The 16,502-nt window shown below is 42.4% G+C and overlaps 1 protein-coding gene across 10 annotated transcripts in view; it reads left to right on the forward strand.

Annotated features, from left to right (window-relative positions):
* PHACTR1 (phosphatase and actin regulator 1) overlaps positions 1-16,502 on the forward strand; it is a 575,876-nt gene that overhangs the window by 286,095 nt on the left and 273,279 nt on the right. The window contains exon 1 of one of the 10 annotated variants that reach the window (XM_025382674.1): positions 14,855-15,332. The exons of 8 other annotated variants lie outside the window; for them this stretch is intronic. In XM_025382674.1, the coding sequence (XP_025238459.1) occupies positions 15,080-15,332 (253 nt within the window). In that variant the 5' untranslated portion in view covers positions 14,855-15,079. Of the gene's footprint in view, positions 1-14,854; positions 15,333-16,502 lie in introns of those variants that run through there. One more of the 10 variants, XM_025382673.1, reaches the window with a different exon arrangement.

The raw sequence follows: 16,502 nt of genomic DNA on the forward strand, positions 1-16,502 counted from the left end.
TGAGATGGTAATTGTTACGATCACTTTAAGAGCTGTCTGTCAATATCTAGTTAAGCTAAAGTTGTGCATACCCCATGACACAGCTATTTCAGTTCTACTTATATTCTTTAGAGAAACCTTTGCACATGGGTACAAAAGAGAATTGATCAGGATGCTCACTGGAGGATTGTCATTGCAAAAAAATTTACATACCAACTAAAAAACCCTCTGTAAGAGTTGAAGAATCTTGTGATATAATCATCTATTGGAATACTAATGCAGCAGGAAATATGAATGAACTAGATTTACATGAACCAACATGCAATAATTTTAAAACATGTTGAGACTGGGCGTGGTGGCTCACGCCTGTAATCCCGGCACTTTTGGGAGGCCAAGGTGGGTGGATCACGAGATTAGGAGTTCAAGACCAACCTGACCAAGATGGTGAAACCCTGTCTCTACTAACAAAATACAAAAATTAGCCGGGCATGGTGTCAGGTGCCTGTAATCCCAGCTACTCGGGAGGCTGAGGCAGAGAATTGCTTGAACCCTGGAGGCAGAGGTTGCAGAGAGCTGAGGCAGAGGTTGCAGAGAGCTGAGATCACGCCACTGCACTCCAGCCTGGGTGATAGAGCGAGACTCTGTCTCAAAAAACAAAAAAGCAAACATAATGTTGAATTAAATGTAGAATGTTACAAATGATTCTTAAAGTGTGATACCATGTATGGACATTGGAAGCCTATGAAGAAATATTTTACATTAATGCTTGCAAATGCATACCTATATGGTAAAAGTACAACAGGATACACAAACATTAACTTCAGGGTAGTACTTGCCTCCGGGAAAAGGTGTGGGAAAAGGGAGCATCCGTGATGTTCGGCTAGATCTGTGATTTGTATTCCTTTACATTATTTTTGAAACACTAAAGCAGGTAGGACACAATGTTAACATTTCTAAACCTAAATAATGCCCAGGTGGAGAGTATTATATTCATCATTTTTTGTCTTGTATTTGAAATATTTCATAAAGAAAAACTTAAATACTTACAGAATGTTACAATAAATGTTCAGTTAGCAGTAAGTTCCAAGGTGGCACAAAGGACTGGGCAGGGAACTCTGCTGGTCAGGGTGTGCTGCAGATGTCTTCCAAAATGGCACTCTCACTGCTACGATCAGAAAAACAAGAAAGAGACAAGGAAAGGGCATGTGGGAAGCCATGACAAGGCATGGTGTTTTGGGGAACTGTAAGTTATCTGGAGCAGCTAAGCTTGAAACGGTGGCAGATAGCAAAGGTGCTGGATGGCCCTGTGCTGTGGCTCACACCTGGAATCCCAGCACTTTGGGAGGCTGAGGCCAGAGGAGGATCCCTTGAGCCCAGGAGTTCAAGACTAGCCTGGGCAACATTGTGAGACCCCATCTCTATAAAAAATGTAGAACTTATCTAGGTGTGATGGTGCACATCTGTGGTCCCAGCTACACAGGAGGCTGAGGTGAGAGGACCTCTCGAGCTCAGGAGGTTCAGGCTGCAGTGAGCCATGATTGCACCACTGCACTCCAGCCTCAGTGACAGAGTCTCCAAAAAAAAAACATGGGGGAGGGAGAGACAAAGAGAGACGGGGAGGGGGAGAAAGAGAAGAGAGGGAAGGAAGGAAGGAAGGAAAGAGTGAAGGAAGGAAGGAAGGGAGGCAGGGAGGCAGGGAGGGAGGCAGGAAGGGAGGGAGGGAAGGAAGGAAGGAAGGAAAGGAGGAAGGGGAGGAAGGGAGGGAGGGAGGGAAGGAGGAAGGAAGGAAGAAAGGAAGGAAGGGAGGGAGGGAGGGAGGGAAGAGGGTGGGAGGGAAGGAAGGGAGGGAGGGAAGGAAGGGAAGGAGGGAGGGAGGAAGGAAGGAAGGAAGGAAGGAAGGAAGGAAGGAAGGAAGGAAGAGAGAAAAACAAAGGTGGTAGAAGGTGCAGCTATAGAGGAAGATTAAGCCTGCCTTGGCTGTAGGTCACGATTTGATGTCTTAGAAAGCTAAATGCTCACTGCAAGCTCTCACTTCAATCTAGAGTGTCATTCTTCCTCTTCCAACAAGGTTATTTATGTTTCTTTCTTCCCCAAGACAATCTTCCAGTTGCAATTTAGCATCTGTTAGAGTCAAAGAATTACGTTTTTGGAAAGGCCTTAGCAATCTTCTCCTAGTCCAATGCCCTCATTTTACCAACCGAAGAATGTATTGATCACTTTGAGGATTAACCCCTCTGAAAGGTTTGGTCTTTGTAATCAAATCTAACTTCGTTGACTTTCTGGAATAATTGATTCCTAGGAAAAGTTTATGATGGAATCAGGGGATAGACTGTGTCAGAAGTGGTTCCACTGATAGAAAATTTCAGGCAAGTAATATTGTGATAAATAAAGACAGGTGTTTAATAAATTACAAATGATGTTGTTGGATTTTTAGTTGTGAAAATCAATAATTAAAGAGGTTGTTACTTTAATTCATTTTCTAAAGAATGAAATGAGGATGCCATCTCATCCCACTCTCAGCTTTGGGGCATTTTTTCATCATAAATGAGATAAAAATTGGGAAGAAAAATTAACAAGGTTTGGCACTATATTCAGAAGAAGAATAGTGCAGAGGGTTCAAGTGCAGAGAAGAAAGGGTGACCTTGAAAGGAGGATGGTTTGCACAAGAGGACAATGAGAATGGTTTGGAGCTGGACTTGAAATTCAGCATATGACTACAGATTCCAACTCCAGTTTATTCATTGCCCTCTCCCGACCGTGACCTGCAATAGCCCAGAAGTCTTTCTCAAGGCTTCTCTGTAGTATTCTGAAATTCAGTTTCTCCCAGAAAAGGTCAGTCTCTTTTCTTGATTCAGTGCCACCTGTCAACAGAAACCTGGCAGCCTAGAAAGTGACATCCAATAAATAGTGTGTCCCCCACTTTGGGGAAGTACTGTCTTGTTTCTGGTCTTCTCTCCTCCTTCTCACTTTGGTGTGAAACCTTTGTGATTCCTAATCCTCCTGATCATGCTTGAGCGATAGCTAGATTTTAATAGAATATCCATGAGGAATTTCCCTAATTTCTAAGACTGTCATCACTGGAAGTTTCAGTCTGGGTAACTGACAGGTAATTAATGCGGGTAGCAACATGGAGAGTAGTATCAACCTGGATTCAGACTGATTTGGATTTGAACTGTGAAGATTTTATTGACTCGTTCATTCCTCCACCCAATACTTAGTGGTCTAAACAGTTCTCAGCAGTCTCTTTATGTTACCAAGCATATGCTGGTATTTACAATGAACACTGAACTATGCATTTGCAGGGAACAAGCACTTTCCTTCCTGAGTCACCTTGCTTTTCCCTCTTTTATACAGTTTGAGCTAAGATCATTTTGGAGAGCACAGTGGCACATTGTTCATTTCTTTCAGCAAGCAACATTGTGTCTCAGGTAAAGGGAAAAATGCCTGCTCTATTAGCTCGGCTATCCTATTTCTTTCACGGCCTGATAAAATGTCAACATATACTATAAAGCATTATATACATGTCTACTTTTTTTAGGGGGGGGTTAGCAGTTACAAATATGTATTCACAGGAAAATGTCTCAGCTCTCTTTTTTCATTTCAGTACTCTACGTGGAAATACCTCTCTCTCTTATTGTTTATTTGTTAACAAAACCTAGGAAAAATTTTAGGAGAAAGCATTTCCTGTGATTATCATGTGTCTTCTGTATTACCCTCAGGCTTAAAAGCAGCATAAGGAAAAGGCTAAACTCTTTCTCTGTTGGAAAATATAGATAAGATCGAAGCAGTGTGACCTATTGGTTGATCATGTGCACCTGTCAAAAACCAAACTTGTCTGTACCAATGCCTGCCTGGAGAGTCAACTCTAAATGCATATAATGATGGGTAATAGTTCCCAAACTGTGTATAAAATGTTCTAAACAGTTCCCAGTTGTCTTAATATGCACCATTTAAGAAAAATTAGCTGATCTGAATATGCAAACATGATAATATGCCCTCTGTGGGCTCATGAATGTATTAACAGAAAAGCTTGAGGAGTTATGCTGGTAAGTCATATGCATTAATGCCCTGAAGTATGTCTGAGAATTTAAACTTTTGAGCATCAGGTTTAGGTAATGGAGCAGTGCCTATACATTTACCTTGCATGCAAAACAAGTGTGTTTCATTTTTAAGGTAAATTTTAGATTAGGATTTAGTTAAGTGGAAATGATAGGGCTTCTTTGCCTTTAAGAAATGGACAGATTTGAAGGTTTATCTCATGAGATCAGAGGATTTTAACCTGAGACCTCAGGTATCCCTGACATATTGCCAATTTGGGAAAAGAAAGAGAAAGGGAACTAAAAAAAGAGAAACTGAAAGAAGGACTTCACATAGTTAAAATTTTTGCAAGATTCCTATAAACTGTTTCTATGCATTAGATTTGGTAAAATATAAATATATGTTGATTTATTATCTATTTTTTATCATAACTCAGACTTTCTCTAAGGATTGATTCTTTTGTCAAAATTTAATAATTCTGTTTTTCAACCTGCTGACTGCCAAGAAAAATAGCATGTTTTAAAATGCTTTTAAAAATAAATTACAAGATTTGAGATAGAAAGAGTATTTGTTTCAGTACTTTAAAAATAATCTATAAACTGACAAGATAGATTTACTCCCAGTATAAATAAGTAGATGGATAGATGGACCCTTCATCTTTAGGAAGTCTTCCAGGAATTTTTTTTCTAGGGTGCCTTGGAAAGATATTTTTCATTCATTATTGCTTCTTTTAAAAAATTTTTAATAGATTTAGGAAGCGCAAGTGTCATTTTTTATTACATGGATATATTATGGAGAAGTGAAGCCTGGACTTTGAGTGTAGCCATCACCCTAAAAGCACATTGTACCCACCAAATAACTTCTCATTTCTCACTCCCACATCCTCCCACCCTTCTGAGTCTTCAGTGTCTATTATTCCACTCTCTATGTCCATGTCCATTGGTAACCACTGTTGAGCTCCCGACTTATAAGTGAGAACATGTGGTATTTGACTTTCTGTCTCTGAGTTATTTGACTTAAGATAATGGCCTGCAGTTCCATCCAGGTTGCTGCAAAAGACATAATTTTATTCTTTTGTTATGGCTCAGTAGTATTCCTTTGTGTGTGTGTGTGTGTGTGGGTGTGTGTGTATATATATATCACATTATCACATTTTCTTTATCCAGTCATCTGTTGATGAACATATAGGTTGATTCCATATCTTTGCTATTGTGAATAGTGCTGTGATAAACATATGGGTGCAGGTATCTGTTTAATATAATGATTTATTTTCCTTTGTGTATATACCCAGTAGTAGGATTGCTGGATTGAATGGTAGATCTATTTTTAGTTCTTTACAACATCTCCATCTGTTTTCCACAGAGGTTGTATTAATTGACATTCCCATCAACAGTGTATAAGTACTCCCTTTTCTCTACATCCTCACCAACATCTGTTAATTTTTTTTTTATTTTTTAGTATTAATAATAGCCATTCTGACAGGTGTGAGATGGTATCTCATTGTGATTTTAGTAGGCATTTCTCTGATTAGTGATGTTGAACATTTTTCATATGTTTGTTGTCCCTTTGTATGTTTTCTTTTGCAAAATGTCTGTTTGTGTCATTTGCCCAATTTTTAATGGGTTTATTTGCTTTTTGTTGTTGTTATTGTTGAGTTATTTGAGTTCCTTGTAGATTCCGAATATTAGTCCTTTGTCAATATAGCCTCTTTTTTTATTTTATTTTACGTGAAGGTTTGTTACATAGGTATACATGTGCAATGGTGGTTTGCTGCACCTATCAACCTCTCATCTAGGTTTTAAGCCCCATATGCATTAGGTATTTGTCCTAATACTCTCCCTCCCCTTGCCTCTTTCTTATGTGCAAAGTTCTGGACAGCAGCATGATATGGTGGAGAGTGGATATGTCTGGTCTGCATTCACTTCAGATTTGGGCTTTGCACATCTGTGCAATATAGCTTTGCACAACTTCCTCTCACCAGCTTTTTCCTTATAAGGGAAATACCTCAAACCTTGTAACCATTGTGAACATTAAGTGATAAAATTTGCAGTTAAAAATATAAAATCTATGTAAAATATAAAATACTACATACCATTTGTTTGTAATATATATTTAGTATATTTCTTATTCTTTAAATATATTTTACAAATGAATATCTTTAAATTTTTTATTAATAAAAAGCCCAGTAGTTTCTCAGATACACCAGAAGCTCACTAAATGATACATCATTTACATCCTTCCCCTTCTTCCCGCTGGTGGTCTTTCTTTCCCTGCAAACTCATTGTTGTGAACCCGAATGGGTTTTTAAAATATCTCTTTGTGTGTCTCTTTTTATTTTTATTTTTTTTAGACCGGGTCTCACTGTTGCCTAGGCTGATCTTGAACTTAGACTATATCTCTATGGAGTATGGAGTATATAGAGTATATACATATAATGTCTCTATACATAAGAGTATATATCTCTCCATATATATCCACGTGCATCTCTACAACATACATACAACATGCATGTATTGCTCTCCTACCCTTAAGCTCCCTTTATATGAGCTCTCTTTAGACTCCTCTTAGCTTTTGACTTACCCTTGATTCTTGCAGGCAACATTGCTCTTACATGTAAAATGGCTACAAACTGTTATATTAATTTGTGTGGATATAATATGTATCATGGAGGAAAAGCTCTATTGACATATAATGTATAAATATAAATATCTTTTCTCTTCAGCATGGCTTCTGTACTGTAAAAAATTGTTTGGGAAGCTCAGGGATCACAGGACCCTGGAGTGTGGAATCAAGATACAACCTGCCTTGTTAGAACTAGAGATGTTCCTTTGATCATTCACTTCACAAGTCTTAGAGCATATTCCATTGTTTTACTCGGTGAATTAGACATCATATGTTCCATGGAAGAAATAAATTGCACATCTCACTTGAATACACCAGTGACATCCACTTTAAATCTTCCCAGAGCTGGCTACCTACAACTCCCTGCCCCACCCCACCCCCCACCATTATGTTGCATGTGTAACTAAAGTTCTCACAATTGGAAAAAGGGCCACTCCACCCTCCATTTCTCGCCAATGTTACATTATCCTATTACCTTGTTCCAGCACCTGCTCAGTATAAACAATCGGGATTCTGTCCTAAAGGCCAATTATCATTAGCTGATGGTGAGCTTTTGTTAAACAGCCCTGAGGGATTCACTACAATGTAGATACAATCCCAGCCCTAAAAGGATCACATCAGCCAGTACACAACTGCAGTCTGTTTTAAAGATTAAAAGAGCAGGGATCTGCCAATACAGATGATAGATAAGAACCTATGCATCCTATTTTTATCCCTGTTCTATTTACCACCAGCAGCGATGCTCGGCATGGCAGCCAAGGTTTCTATGTCCTGTGCCTGTAGTCTGATAACCTTTCTTGGTTGTGTTTTATGATGCCATATGCTCTCTCCTAAAATAGTGCTGAGGGTCCTCTGAAGAAAAACTACCTAGCCGCTTTCTCAATGTCAGAGGAATGTTTAGAGACAGAAAGGTGAGCTTTGCTGTAAACTCATTTTGACTCAGAGTTCTACTTGGCCAAATGCTAATTGTGTGACCTGGGAAATTCATTTAATCTCATTGAACTTCTGTTTTGTGAAGTGTAAAAAGTGGAAATACTACTTCCATCTTGTGATATTGGTATAATGTTTAAATAAGGTGATACATACACACGTTATATTAAATAAGATGATATATACACAACTTATATTAAAGAAGGTGATATATGATACACACACATACACACTTCTCATTGTTTTATTAGTCTTGATAGGCTAGATTGTACTGCAGTGAAAACAGCTCCTAAATTTCAGCAGCGTGACACAACACAAGTTTGTGTCTCATACTACAGGACTGTTGTGGGTCATTAGGTAATCTGAGCTCATCACTGCCTCACTTCAGAACCCAAAGGGAAGCAGTAGCTGCTATCTTGAACTTCAGCTATCATTTAAAGGTTGGAATGGCCCCACTCACAAAGGGTTCTGGCTGTGCCAACTGCAATCCTACCATGTGCCTGAAGACAGCAAGTCAGAAATATTTGGAGGGCACTAGTAATGTCTACAATATCTGTTTCACAAAAATGAGATCATATTATAGTCAGTTTTGTGAACTTTAATTTTCTCATTTAACAACATATTGTGGAAATTCTTCCAGGTCCACTTATTTAGGTCTAACTCATTCTTTTTAGTGGCATCATGCTATAAATATACCACAATTTATGAAGTCATTCCGTTATTGCTGGACTTCCCAGCTGCTTTATTTTATTTTATTGTAATATAAACACACTTAATACCACCTTTATATTCTGGTACTTTTATGACTATAAGACAAATATCTAGAAGTGTCTAAATCTGCCAAAAAGAAGAACGATTTCAAGAAGAAAACATAAGGCTGTGTTTATCCATCTATAAATCTCATTTAGAATGGGATTTATAGTTGGGAGCAAAATGTAAAGAAACTGAATACTTTAGAACAACTAGAAGTCTCACTAATCTCTGATAATTTTCAGCCTCTACCTAATCTCTCTCCTATTTATCCCCAGACATGAGCAGCAATACCTGATCCTAAATTTATTAACTTAGAATAAGAGTCTTCCTTGGATATTAGTAATATAGGCTTTAAAGATGCTTGATGTTACAAGACTTTGCAGAAAAATTTCCACCATACCTGATCTTCTTTCTGTCATGGCCACAACAATGATATTCACTCTGAGAACATGGCCTATTTTGGAGAAGATCCTTTTTTTTTTTTTTTTTTTGAACTTAAGAGCTAGTCTACCCCAGCCCTCTTCTCTTCAGTGGTAATGCGGAAAGAGAAAGGAGTCTTCCAAAGTAATGTTTCAATCAAAGAACTACAGGAATCATATTCTAGGTAGTTCTCCCTCAATCACCTCTTTCTCCACCTGTTTTATCTAAAATGATTCCAATCTTCCTTCTCATCATGTTGCTATATGCTAAGTGTTCACAGGATAATTTTCACAGAGCAATCCCCTTAGTAAGCATAATTATCATAAACCTAGAAGTAAAACTACTTTCCATTCAAAGTTTTAGGGAAACAACCCTCATCTAAAATAAACAAATAAAAAATAAAAAACAAAACCCCACTTAACACAAAAAAACTGCTCACACATTTAGATATTTCAACTAGATTGTTTTACAGAATTGTTTCTGTAAACCCCTTGTCCACTAACCTCTCCCTGGGGCTTATACCAAAAGTCTGCCAGATTTGATCAAGAGATAATAAGGGAAAAGCTAAAGCCAAAGGATCTTTCGCTTGAGGCTTCAAATCACAGTTGGCAGAAAAACACTGTGGTGGAAAAGCCTTACTTGTGGGGCAATCAAAGCTTGTCAATCATATGCAGGAGTGACATTCAAAATGTTTAATAACTAGACATGTAAGAGTCAGAAAGAATATTCAGTCTATTAGAACAGATGCCAGCCATAAACCATTCATACAGCTGGACCAGTGCTCAGGCCCTGAATATGACCTCCACTTACACACCCCTAAATTTCCTAAAGAATTTTCACTAGCCATTCACAGCAAGCTCTGATCACATCTCCTTGCTCAAAATATAAATGTATTACACCAAATATGAGACAGCCTGGAAGCTATATCTCCTCTTAATCATAGTCTTCTCTTCCATTCCTTTCCATACTTCCAGTCTAGCATCTGCAAAAAACTAACAAAAAACTCAAACCAAAAAATACCCCCAAAACAACAACAACACACACACATACACACACACACACACACACACACACACACATAGCAGCAGTGCTGCACCATTCTGTGTCCATGAACCATTTGGAAGTACTTTTTAACCTTGTTCTTAATCTACACTTTGTAGATGAGCTTGCAGTTCTGATTTTAACATACTGCACATTTAGAGCAAACCTGGAAAAATATAGATGCTATTCTTATAATAAGAATATCACATATTGTTAATGTTTAGGGAGTGTGTTTTTCCTAGGGATGATGTAACAAATTATCCCAAAGTTAGCAGCTTAAAACAACAGATATTTATTCTCTCACTCAGTTCTGGAGACCAAAAGTTCAAGTTCAAGGTGGACCAAGATCCCTCCAGAGGCTCTTGGGGAGAGCCTGTTCCTCCCCTTCCTCCAGCTTCTGGTGACTGTTGACATTCCTGTGGCAGCGGTGTCACTCCCATCTCCAAGTCCATCTTCACATTGTGTTTTCCTCCTCTGTCTGTGTGTCTCTCCTTTGTGTGCCTTTTATAAAAAGCACTTATCACTGGATTTAGGACCCATGCAGAGAATCTAGGATGATCTCCTCATCTCAAGATCCTTAACTTAATTAAACCTGCAAAGACACTTTTCCCAAATAAGGTCACACCCATATATTCCAGGGATTTGACAGGGACATATCTCTGAGAGAGGCGGACACCATTCAACCCACTGCAGGGCGGAGAGGAACAAGAAAGGAGACACAGAAGCAGGGCGGACATTGAATGAATAGTTTGAGTTCCAATCAAAGAAAAAATACTGAGAGAGGAAAAGAAGATTTTTATAAAAATATTTTCTTACATTAAATATGTGTAGTAATTTCTATTTGAGTATACTTCCATTGCTTTGCCCTGTGTTGACCTTAATATTTTGTATTTCTGCTGTGTCTTTTCCCGTAAGAGTGAAAGCATTTTTGTGAGCATTTTAAATTTTCTACCCTTAATTTTGATTGTAGGTTTCTTTAAAGTCTCCTAATAGCTGGGCATTAAAAATGGGGAGGAGCATAGGCAGGTAGAAAGCAGAACAAAGCCTCAGTTCACAGGAGATCACACACTGCTTCTCACATTCAGATTTGGGGGATTTCAAGGTCTGCAGTTGCCCTCACATCAGCCTAATGGTGGGATCTTCTGGAAAAGTCAATTTGCTGGCTGTAACAGGTCCTGCCAGGCCAATGGCTGCCCATCCTTGACCTCCCCACCCCATGAACTCCTAGTCTGCGAGCTTGCAGTCTCACTACACTACCACCACCGCCACTACCACCCTCTGCCCCCTACTGCTTCAGATCAACTTTCCCAGGGGACTCCTCCTGCATATACGCCATTTCTTCCACAATAATCACTGCAGAAATCCCTTTACATATGGCCCACCCCACACCCCCGATGTTAAATTCATAGATCTCCGTGGCTACTCCTGGTTACAAATTTGCACGTGTTTTCAGCTCGGTGTCTCCTGTTATTCTTATATGCCCTTGTATTGAGTGCACCCTCTTTCCGATTAATTTTTTTTTTTTTTTTTTTTTTGAGACGGAGTTTTGCTCTTGTTGCCCAGGCTGGAGCGCAGTGGCACGATTTTGGCTCACTGCAACCTCTGCCTCCTGTGTTCAAGCGATTCTCCTGCCTCAGCCTCCTGAGTAGCTGGGATTACAGGTGTGGGTCACCATGCCCCACACTAATTTTTTGTATTTTTAGTACAGACAGGGTTTCACCATGTTGGCCAGGCTGGTCTCAAACTCCTGACCTCAGGAGGTCCACCCGCCACAGTGTCCCGAAGTGCTGGGATTACAGAGGTGAGCCACCCACCCAGCCCTTCCCATTAAGTTTCAAGTTCCATGAGATCAAGAATCCTATCCACGACTTACTTTGGAATGAAAATATGCATTGCTCTGGTAGGCTGATTTCTAGAGGGTGCATCTGAAACCTCAATATGCATCCAAATCACCCGGAGGTATGGTTTAAATGCAGATTCTGGGCTAGAGCTTGAAGTGCTGCATTTCTAACAGGCTCGCAGGTACCTGGAATCTGCTGGTCCTGGGGGTCATATTTTGGGTAGTGGGGTCTTAGAGCACTAAACAAGTCTCACAAGGGGATCTGCAAGGTAAGTGTATCCTAAATCAGGGATGGGAAGGAGACTGTCATACAGCTAAGTGACGCTGAGCGCGATCACAGGAGCTCATCCTCATTTAGATCATCTTGGTTAAAAAAAAAAAAAGTAAATAAATAAATAAATGATACAAGGAAATAATAATAATGGACACCAGTAGTGATTCTTCACTGAGGTGGCATTCAGGGTACAGAGCAGAGTCAAGAGGAAATGCGGGACAGTGTGCACATCAGCCCTGCTGCCTGCTGAGGCAAGGAGGTGGTGCTGGAAGCGGTCAGATTCAGCCACCTTCCAAACTGCTGCCCACACTAAGCTATATTCCATCCTGGGCCCTTCTTCACACACCTTCTGTTGTAACAATAAGAGATGGCACTTCTTAGCTTCTGAAACTTAAGCTAATCATTCTCGAATTCAATCTGAGACACTAAAAGGCACACATCTGCTAAGAACAGCATGGTCTCATACAACTTTCAATGGTGATGGAAGTGTTCTACAATCTGCCCTACCCAATGCAGTAGCCACTAGCCACGTGTGGCCATTGAGCATGTGGATTGTGGTTAGTGCAGCTGAGGAACTGGATTTGAATTTTATTGAATTTTAATTCATTTAAATGTAAACAGTCACATGTTGCTAGTGGATACTATATTGGACAGCACTATCAGAGGCTGCAAACTCAGGGAGGACAGTTTAGAAAGATGGATCCTCAAACAAGAGAAATGGCTCTCCCAGGTAAACTTTGTGGCTTTTATACACTTAACTTGAACAAAGGGCCCCTACAGCCCAGGGCACATCCCTTAATATTTGAGGCTTAGCTGGTGGCTCTGTCAGTTTTTTTGTATGACACAATCACAATGCCTGATGGCCAATTAAGATAGAAACATACAGAGCCCCTTAGTATTCTGCAAGGGAATAAAAGATTGCTTCACTCTCAGTTGCTTTAATAAGGTCAGATGGGGTTTCTGCAGGTCCACTGTTCTAACCTGTGGGGCAGAGAGTAAGTCGGAAAAGGCATGCAATTTAAAATACACTTTTAAGGAAACATGTACTTTGCTGGTAAATACACAACCTCCTCTTTTCAGAAGGGAGTTAAGGGATGATAGTTTGGGAGAGGGGCCCAAGGAATTACAAAGAGAATAACAAATGTTTGCTCAGAACACAATGCAGTAAATTCCCTGGTGCACTCAACCAGTATAACAAACAGGTCCTTTGTAACCTCTAAGATGAGGCTTATAATTAGCCAGGGACCAAGTGACATGAATCTGACATGAGCAGACGTAGTGGATTCACCTGTGGTTGGCCTGGCTGGTAATCCAGTAAAAGGGGGCGGTTGCTGAAGCCCTCAATGGGCACCAAGAGGGATCGAGATCTAATTACAGAAACCTGCATTCTACGTCCATCCCCCTCTGGAGGAGGCGATGGCAGCTGGACACTGACTTTCCGAACTCCAGAATGAAAATGAAGCTCTTATCGTGCTGATTTGTGCACACTATTTTGCAGATGAGAAGTAGTAGAAATGATAGAGTGGTAGCATTGGAGTGATCAGAAGCTTATTGTAATACAGTAATTTAATATCCTCAGTGGATCGTTGACCCTGTTACCTGTGAGGCAACTGTATGTGTAGAATTTGCCCGGTTGGAGGAGAGACTAGCAAAGACCTGCCTTTTGTGGAAGAGGCAGTGACAGGGAATTGTGAAATTAGCTTTGAGGAAGTTCCTAGAAACAACTGGTAGTGACAGTGCATTCTTTAACTGACATTATTCTGGTAGGTTGGAAAAGAGGACAAGGGTGTGACTCAGAGTGAATGCAGTAGGGTAGAAAGAACACAGGCTTGGGGGCAGACACACCTGGCTGTAAACACCTGTTTCTCCATTTATGCTTTGCATCAAAGTCACCTGGGGAGCTCGTTAAAGGTACAGATTCCTGGACCCTGCACTGACCTACTAAATCAGAATATCAGGATTTAGGGCTCTGTAATCTCTGTTTTTAATATAAGCACACAAGGTGATTGTGATCTAGGCCTTCTCTAAGCCTTAGTTCTCTAAAAGGTGATATAGGATTGGCGATATCTGAGTCGGGATTGTTGTGTGAATTGGTGGTTTATTAGAAATAGCATGATTTTAATAAGGCACATCCGTGGCTGAAGAATAATATTTACAAGTTATTGAGCTTTGATTTGTTCTGCATGGTTCGTTAAAGGCACTGTTCTCCCTGCAATGCCAGCTACTCAGGAAACTGAGGCAGGAGGATCGCTTGAGCCCGGGAGTTCGAGGCTGCAGCGAATTGTCATTGTGCCACAGCACTCTAGCCTAGGCGACAGAGTGACAGCCGATCTCTAAAAACAATTTTTTGTTTGTTTGTTTTTTAAAGAAAAGACCCTGTTCTCCCTTTGGAAAGCCTGGTAGATGTCCCTTGCTTTGCTAAGCCTTAGTTACTGTGCTAAAACAGCTGGAGAGTGATTTGACCAAATTAGCTGACAGTCCCAAAGTCGCAAATTGTTGTTTCTGAGTCTTGATAAAATCAGCATTTTATTTTCCTTTTTAATGACCCTGGCGTTAAACAATCTCCTTCGGGTCGGAGAATTTCTATGGGAGGTGAAAACATCAATTATGTTGTAACAGGTTGTCTGCTCCAGTGAAAGTCAAGGGCTATGGGTTGGACCCGCTGGAGAGGGTAATTTGCTGTGGCCCTGGAGGGGCGCTTGCACCCGAGGGCTCCCAGCGCAGCGCTTTCCGTGTGAAACATTTTGCTTTCATTCGGCAGCTTTAGGCGTGAAGAAAAGGGGGAGGGGGTTGGCGTTCCGCCCTGGAGCTCTTGAGAGTGAAGGTAGCTGCAAACCCGGCAGGCTCTCAGTAGCTGGTGCTGAGATTTCCGGAGGGGTGGGGCCTCCAGAGGAGGATGTGCACGTGAGACCCCAAGAGAGGTGGGAGTGGAGCGTCTCAGGTAGAATCGAGGAGCGCCCTGCGTGCCACCGCCTCCGGCCTCGGGATCCGGATTGGCTCGGGCAGCGAGGTCGGCGAGGTCAAGACCCTTTCGGCGCCCTCCCCGACCCGCCCCGCCGCGGCGGTGCTTATGTAGAGCGACCGGCGCGGGCGGGGCGGGGGCATGCTGGCGAGGCCGAGGGGCGCGAGTGGCAGCGCGCGGGGGCCGGAGCAGCGCCCGGCCCCGGGCGCCCGGGGACCGGATGGCGGAGCCCACGCGCGCAGCGAAGCCGGGGAGGTTTGCGCTCCGCTCGCCGCGCTGCAGGGAGGGCGCGGTGCCAGGCGCGAGCGCCGAGAAACCAAAAAAGAAAGCTTTTTATTTGCTGAGGATGAAGCCCCTGAAGGAGCCCGCCCCCAACAACAACAACAACGTGTCCTTTGTGATCCACTGTCAACTAGGCAAGGAGATCAAACACATTTGCAGCAACTGCAGTCGGGGGGAGGACGCCCGGGACGGTGAGTGCCGGGGCCCGTCGGGGCGGCAGCGGCGAGCGCGGGAGGCGGGGAGGTGGTTCGGGCTGTCTCAGTTTGGGGGCACCGTCGGCGTCTGTCGCCTGGAGAACTGCGGGGACATCCGCACTCCACCCAGACATGACACCCGCCCGCCGAGCACTTTGCAGAATGACACCCACAGCCCAACCCGGGCTCGCAACCCTGTACATCCCATTGATGTATATGGTCCCCAAAATGAGGGTTTTGAAACAGTTAAAAGAGCAAGTCTGGGATTTTCATTTGGAAGCCGAGGCTTAGGCGATTTGTCGGTGGTAAAAGAGCTGACTCCTGCTTTTTCCTTCCATGGGCTTCTGAACTGTTGCCCCGTCCTCGTATTATGATGGGATACGGGGTTTGCTGGGCTGCGTTACGGACATGGGCTTTCTTCGGGTGGCATCAGTTTGGAGAGGCGGTTTGGCGGCAGCGCCCAGAGCCCTAGAGACTTGTGGAGTTGTTGAATGATGCCTGTTTAGAGTAAAACATGGCTGTGATTTTTGGAGTGCCGCTGCTGGTCCCCGCTGGAATGATGCCCAAAGGCCAACATGTGGAGAGGTGGGGGAGGGGGCGCGCAGCGGCATCTTCCAGGTGAGCCTGGGCGTGTGCGAGCCAGAGCTCCCGCAGTCTAATCTGAAACAGGGCAGTGAAGGGGTGCCGGGCTGCTAGCGACTCTGGGCAGGAGGAGCCCAGAGCGAGGGACAGCTGGCGCGGACGAGGCAGAAGCCTCTGCAGCTGTGGACGCCCCTGTGTGGCTGTGCATTCGCGCGAGCCTCCAGGCGGTTCCTGAGCAGCTCACCGAACAGGCTCTGCAGGGCCGCTGGAGGTCATGGAAAAGTTTTAGGCAGCAGATTTTACATTGAAAGCCTTAGCTACTGGCCGGCCTGAAGCTCATCTCCATGCCTGACACGCACACCTGCTTGGGCAGGCAGATTTTCCTATCACCTAGGCAGGTTTTGCTGTTCCTTTTGGAAGAAGAAACATTACTTAGGATCCCTCCCGTTCTTAGTCGGCCTCTGAAGTGCAGAGTAATGAAATGACTCTGGCTTGGCTAATGTCTTTTCAAAATTAGAGTCCTGCTAGCGTCATTATCGTTTTCTTTGATTAAACTGCAAGAGAGGCTGTGCAGGACACCACCAG

This window comes from Theropithecus gelada, chromosome 4, assembly GCF_003255815.1.
Source record: "Theropithecus gelada isolate Dixy chromosome 4, Tgel_1.0, whole genome shotgun sequence".
Lineage (NCBI taxonomy): Eukaryota > Metazoa > Chordata > Mammalia > Primates > Cercopithecidae > Theropithecus > Theropithecus gelada.